The sequence below is a fragment of the Pinus tabuliformis genome, chromosome 3_1, assembly GCF_031772625.1.
Source record: "Pinus tabuliformis cultivar Carrire ecotype Pingquan chromosome 3_1, CPIR1, whole genome shotgun sequence".
Classification (NCBI taxonomy): domain Eukaryota; kingdom Viridiplantae; phylum Streptophyta; class Pinopsida; order Pinales; family Pinaceae; genus Pinus; species Pinus tabuliformis.
In genome coordinates, this window is record NC_142301.1 from 460,712,818 (window position 1) to 460,719,825 (window position 7,008).

General features: G+C 37.4%; 1 protein-coding gene across 2 annotated transcripts in view; it reads left to right on the top strand.

Annotated features, from left to right (window-relative positions):
• Positions 1-4,272, top strand: part of LOC149187734 (testis- and ovary-specific PAZ domain protein) — a 31,662-nt gene extending 27,390 nt beyond the window's left edge. The window contains exons 2-4 of one of the 2 annotated variants that reach the window (XM_089411455.1): positions 3,100-3,259; positions 3,445-3,496; positions 3,668-4,272. In XM_089411455.1, coding sequence (XP_089267581.1) covers positions 3,100-3,259; positions 3,445-3,496; positions 3,668-3,760 — 305 coding nt within the window. In that variant the 3' untranslated portion in view covers positions 3,761-4,272. Of the gene's footprint in view, positions 1-3,094; positions 3,260-3,444; positions 3,497-3,667 lie in introns of both variants that reach the window. The other variant, XM_089411454.1, reaches the window with a different exon arrangement.
• Positions 4,273-7,008: the final 2,736 nt, after the last annotated feature.

Genomic DNA, 7,008 nt, shown 5'->3' on the forward strand with positions numbered 1-7,008 from the left:
CCATAAAATAACATTGAAAAAGACCTAGAAACCCTAGAGTTAGGGAGATCTTAGAGTAGATTTTAGGTTTTTTTTTGATCATAAATTGACATGTGTCTACTTCACCTTGACATAGCTCTTCCAAACATGTGAACAACATGCCTCAAATAATGTGTAATGCCCTACAAAGACCCTTAGTATGCTTTATATGCCTTGTTGGAGGGGACATCCTCTTTGAGAGGGTAGATTCATGATCAAGCAACCAAAATATAATTTTTTTCGCCCTTGGAGTGGAACACTTCTCATCAAATGACACTTCTTTGACCATACAAATACTTTTAGCATTGCCTGACATCATTCCTAGCAAGATATTTCTCCTTTAGCTTCTTTCTTTGCCTGATTTCATGCTCTGGACCTCCTACAAGTTAGGGAGTTTTCTCCCTTGGGGCCTTGTTTGACCCTTACCTCACCATGAGTCATGCCTTCGACATTTGTGTGGTAGGGCATTCATCTTCTAAAGTTCTCTGCTTGCTCATATCCTTCATCCATGTGGTCCTGGGCCCTGGTTTCAACCTAGGAACAAAACTTTGCATTAATGACAACAAAATGTAATGTAAGCCATGCAACCATTCTTCAAAATACGTATTCATATGCCCAAATGGAGACATGATGAAATATGCCTCCAGAATAGTCTCCATCTAACCAACAACACCCTTCTATGCCTTTGTTCTTCCACTAGATGATGAGTGGTGCTGAGGCAAACTAAATGTGGCATACCCCCATGCACAGTGACCTTCGAAAATTTGTTTTTTGGCGAAATTCAAACTTTTGGTACAATTCTTATTATGTAAGAAATTCAAGAAAACATGCATCGGATACATAGGCTCATGCAAATGATTGAGAAACATTAAATACATGTAATGCAAATGGTCACAAGTATATTCAACATTAAAAGATAAATAACCCTTAAAATAAACACAACAAAAACATAATACAGAGAACATAGAAAGCGTTTATCTTTATTAACATTCATCAATTGACTGCAGACGTGGGATGTTCCAACTTCCACCCAATTATATGCTCTATTGCACATTCACTCTTTATAATAAGCCACCCTCGAGTTGAGGCTATGATTCCACAAGGATGGGTGCCTAGGCCAACTCTATCCTCACAGATAGTTAGCTCACAACCTTTCTCTGTTCACACAGTCACACAACATTCACGACTATTACAATTACTCAACCAGTCCTATGGCAATCTCAGTTTCCAACTCTCTTTTCCCTTCAGCCTGTACAACTAAAGCAAATGAATCCCTTTCTCTGCAATGCAGTCCCTTGGGCTATTCCATTGCTCTCTGGGGCTCCAATGCTATTGGTCAGGAAATCTCAATGTTAGAAGATCTAGAGACTCTTAGCCATGGGTAGATTCACCAGTAATGCTACTGCATACATGCACTCAAGCATCTTATTAGCTGGAACATAACAAGGATTCTCACACAACCACTAACAATGGCATTCCACATTAGAATTCTTCTTCTCTCCCAGAAGCAAGAACACCAACAATGGATGAGGAACCCTCAAACCACCAAAGGGGTAAGGTTTAATATTCATGCTTTCATAAAGCCACATGGCTTCCCCAAGAAGCTCAGATATCCACCTTTTCTCAACTAATTCAAATATGGTTATAATGAAATATGAATAAAAAGATTTAGCCTCTCTAGCCACCCTCCTCTCGCAGTATCAATGTCATAGTCTCCTATACTCTTGTCCTTGTTTTTATGCAGTCAATGATGATTTTATTATTAATATTCAAAACCATTGCATAGCTACGCTCTCCATTCTTTCATAATGTACAAATATACATTTTTAAACCAGGGTCAAAACTGGGGTATTATGCTAGAACAAGGAGCATGGTCTCCAGATTTCTCCCAGCAACATGTAACTGCCACTGAAATCCAAATATCTTTTGCTCCAAGTCACAGGGTTTTTCAAACCTGAACTTTCAGGTTTGGAATTTGACGAACCTAGGAAAAAATAATTTGAGGTCCTTTTATGTTCAATAGCAGGTTCGAGTTACGGTTGACTTTGATTAAAAGAATTATCTGCAGGTAGCCATCTCTTATTTTTGAGCTCGATCCTCTGTGGCGTGCATTATCTCTCTATCCTTTGTGTCTTGAACATCTCCTGTGGTTGCTTGGGCCTCTTTGTAGACTATTTGCAGACCCTTTGCTAGTGCTTGGGACTCACTGCCTCCCTCCTTGCTGGTTGTAACGTTCTGCTTAGGCCTTGCCACCTCATGCTCGAATCCCCACTGCCTATAAACAGTAAACTTCTTTGAGCTCACCAAGACATGGCTGCCTATAAACCTTCACTCAGGCCTTGCCACCTCCCTTGCCGAGTGACCATCTGCTGCACTTAAACATTTGCTTGGGCATCCCCTGCGAGCTGATGTCAACTGTTGCCTGTAGCTGAGCCCAGACCTATCATGAAGCCTGAGTCGTTACTTGTAAGCCTGAGCCATTGCTTGTAAGGCATATGCTAGCTCGACTAAGGTGAAAAGTTCAAACTTGTCATTTGGAGTTGAAGACCTCACTGACTGCTGATTTGAAGGTCCTGCATTGTTGATATTTCATTCTAATGTTTATATATATATATATATAGTCAAACCTAAAGCCAAACCTCATTATATATGTATATATATATATAGTCAAACCTAAAGCTGAATGTCATTCAAACCCGAACTGTGTGACTTAGCTTCTGCTATGCTTGGCGAGAGAGGGGTTGATATGCATTTTCAGGGGGTAACAAGACCTCTAGAATGTCTAATCAACAAATTCCCAATTTGAAATCTCGTAATGTGTTTGTGATCATGCATTTGGACTTGATGTTTGGGAACTGTAGTAAAAGTGAATCACAAGATATGTACTGAAATCTGAAATGCTATTGGGATTCTGTTGATTATGGAGTTTCTCATAAGATCCATATGGATTCCAAATAGAAGACTTGCAAGTACTCTCTGATTAATAAAATTTATACATGCAGATTCCATATGGCTGAAATACAAGCCTGTCTTTTTGAAGTGGTATTTAAAAAATTTCTTGTCTTTTTTGGTGCAGAACAGCATTGAATCTTGGGTTATTATGTGTAGCCTGCAACATTGGGATATTCTTATATCTATCCTTTTGGGTGAAGGATATGGCCAAAGTCGATGACAGATGGGACATATTGGCTCCTGCTGCCATTCCCACAGCAACTGTAATTGGCCTCCTAGCATTTTTTCTGTAAGTACTGTTTATCGTGTTTCTTTGTCTAGCATTTTATTTATGGTATATGTTTGCACTGTGCTTCCTAGTATATAATTTGGTTATTTGCATGGCCTGTTGAAATTCAACTGAATAATTATAGTATCTAAGATTTAAAGTCATGCATATGTAGAAATTGATTGGTAAGGTGCTATATTCTGCAGATTCTGCTTGGCATTGTGGCCAATATGGAGTTTTTTGACATTGCCTCTATTGGTAACATTTCTCTCTAACGTTTGAGCTTGATTTAGGAATAAAGAGGAACTATTTAGGTGATTTTATGAAAAGGTCATCCCAGACATTTCAGCTTTACTGCTTTGACATTACTTCTTGGAATATTTGTCAGGATTTCTTGCATCTTACTTTGATTATTTTATTTTGTGACAGTTCACATTGTTTATGGCTTTTGTGGTTATATCTCCATATATTCCGACATATGTAAAAATGAAACCAGATGCATACTCACTCCGCTTAGATTGATGGAAACTTTAAAGAGTATGGAAAGGAAAATCAGCTTGAGGATTATTTTGGCTGATGAGCACTTGAAGGGAATGATAAGATCAATCATGTCTGATGGATGACCCAAGGATTAATGTTGTCCGCTTTGACTTCGAACCTTTATTAATAGAGATTATAAACATGTGATCTTAGCTGCTAGTTGCAGTGGTTCATCTTTGTATCCGAGCAACAAGTTTTCTTCAGTAGATCTGATCCCAGTGTGCATGAGAAAGGATCATATTCTACAAAAGAAACTGGGAATATGTTGGCTTGATTTTCTGCAGTGTTTATCTTACATGTTTTTTTATCTAATTTGATGACCTGTTCTCAGTGAGAGACTTTTTTCTAGTAAGCATGAGTTCCCTATATTACCATTTACTTTGTTACACTTTTGTACCCTTCTCATATTATGTGATCCAGATTTACTTGGAAGACCGAAGGACTACTATATACATTATTTGGCATTGTATATACCTTTCCTTTCTTGAACTGTACATTGACGGATGTTTTGGTTCCATGGCCACCTTTTCAGTTGATTTTGGTTTTGCATGAAACAGTCAGCAATTGTTAGTGAGCATATGAAACATTAATGTGTGTTTGGTGCTTATTATTAAATGGAATATTTATTTCCTTTTGGATATGAAAATACAATTACAAATCGAATAACTTTCCTTAGTACCAGGGTTTGATATCCTCGTGTAGATCTGTAATAGACTTCAAAGGTCATTGCACCTTTGATAAAATTTGCCATCCATGTTCACAACGTGGCCCTTTACTGTGGCATTAGAAATCGTGCATAATACTTTCATTCTGGCCATGTGTAGGGCATATGGGGGCCTTAATTGCACCATGTGTGGATAATCTAGGCCTTAGAGCAAGGCCGTGTTGCAATAGAGACCATACAAAGAATGCCTTTTAAGACTCATATTATTTTTCTTTGAAACTAAGGAAATATATTCAACTTCCTAGAGTTTATTCAAAATTTCCTCAATGTATAGCACACGAAGGAATTGGAAGCATTCCATTTTCCAGTGCCAATGATTAGCTTGGTGGATGAACGGTTAAGCACTTCCTTAATGACTTTTTGAATAACACTCCTCTCTTTCATTATTATTATGATTTAGTTGGGCTTTAATACTTATTCTTCAAAACCACTTCTGCGTGGCTTGTTTCTGGAAATATGTTATACTGCAGGATAAACTCTGGGGGCTTGCCATTTTGGGCTAGCTTGGGTGATTCCCAAAGGGAGCTTAATAAAGTAGATACCCTTGGTTCTTAGCAATCCTAGATTTAAAAAAGTTTTAGATGCTGTTGATGTCCCCTGTATATGCTAGAAGATGTAGATTAGATTTGAATCCCTAGCTCTCTCTGGCCATTTTTATCTTGAGCTGCACTAGAAAGGATATTTCTCTTGATAAGGGACCGTCTAGATTTTTTCCCCTTGGGATACCCCAAGCGTCCGTTTAGCACATAAAGCTATGCAATATAATGCTTTTCTTTGTGTGAAAAATTGTAATTCACTTGACCTATGAAAGCTTTTTCTCATTCCCACACTACTTTTTGAGGAAGCTTGTATGGCTGCAATAACATTTTTGTACATAAAATTTGCATCGAAGCCAACATGAAGAGCAATAGATATTACAGGCGGTATGTATCCTTGTGAAAACTTGGTATTGTGTTGTGAGAGATATCGGCTAAGGACGAATAATTGTACATAAATTTGTAGGGAAGCCAACATGAAGAGCGATAAGATATGGCGGGTGGTGAGTATCTTTGTGAAAACTTGGTATTGTGTTGGGAGAGAGATCGGCTTAGGGACCCAATAATTTTGGTATTTTTTTCTTTCTATTCCATCTAGAGCATAGTGTTCACTGTTGGCTAAATGTTTTCCCTAAAAATTGAAGACCTTGATTTGCTTGATCCATGACCAACCATGACATTTGGAATTAGTTAAGTGCTTGAACATTGTTGTGTTCTTCCACTGTATATGGTATACAAAGGTTTTATTGAATGTCTATTTGTTGTATTACTTGTTTGATACATTCCTCATTTTAAAAATAGTAAACAGCGATATCAACAATGTTTACATCCATGAACTACCTTCCATGCTGAAAGGTGATAAATACGCCACTGACTTGATCTTGTGAAATGTCAAATTGTGTTTTCAGCATACTATAAGATAGCTTATTTAAAAACAAAATGAATATTTTTGAAGTCAGAAAATTAACATACATAAACTGTAGGTTGCTCTCTTAAATTAAATATAATAAACTAGTCTCCAAATTACTCATAGGCGAAGGCCGCTACCATTTTCATCATTGCAGCACATTTTATCACAAATACTTTACGTTTTCGTCATGAATATGATGGCCTTTTACTGCACCATTAGTCTTCGAAAACATTTCGTCTCCATGTGTAAAGAGCTAATTCAACGCAAGGAGACAAATACATTGTGTATACGAAAAATTCTAGGATGAAAATCTGAATTTTTCTTATAACCTAAATCTTATCCAAAACTATATGGATGTGCATCATCATGAGCTATGGTTTTGAGCTTACAAGTGGTGATAAAAAGTTTAATTTTGGTTTATCTCCATAATAAGCATGGTTTTCGGCTTACAATTGGTCATCACAAATTAATGTTAGCTTTATCTCCATGATAAAGCAGCGACAAAGATTGTTTTTTGGATTTATGGTTGACATGTATATTTTTTGAATCAAAGGCCTTACCCTTTTCTTGTTTTCTGCCTAGATGTGGAAGAGGTTTGTGGATGACACTTGTGTCATCTGGTCCCATGGTAAAGAAAAGTTGGAACTGTTTTTCCTCCATCTTAACAATCAATCTAGTTCTATAAAGTTCACCATGGAATTTGAATGTAATGGTAGTCTTCCCTTCCTTCACGTCCTCCTCTCAAGGAATGATGATGACTCTTTCTCTCATCAGGTATATCGTAAGAAAACTCATACGGAACAATATCTTCATGCTAATTCTCGTCATTTCCTAGCTCAAAAGCTTGGTGTTTTCAACACCTTAGCGTCTAGAGCTTCAAGAGTTTCTGATGAGAACCATCTCAAGTAAGAGAAAGCACATCTCCTAAGTGTTTTCTTTAATAATGGGTATAGTAGACACCAATGTACTAAGGCTTTCCTCAGAGCTGAAAAAGGTCCTAGTGCTAAGAAAGATACCAAGGATCGATTTTCTGGTGTTCATTTTCCTTTTATCTAAGGGA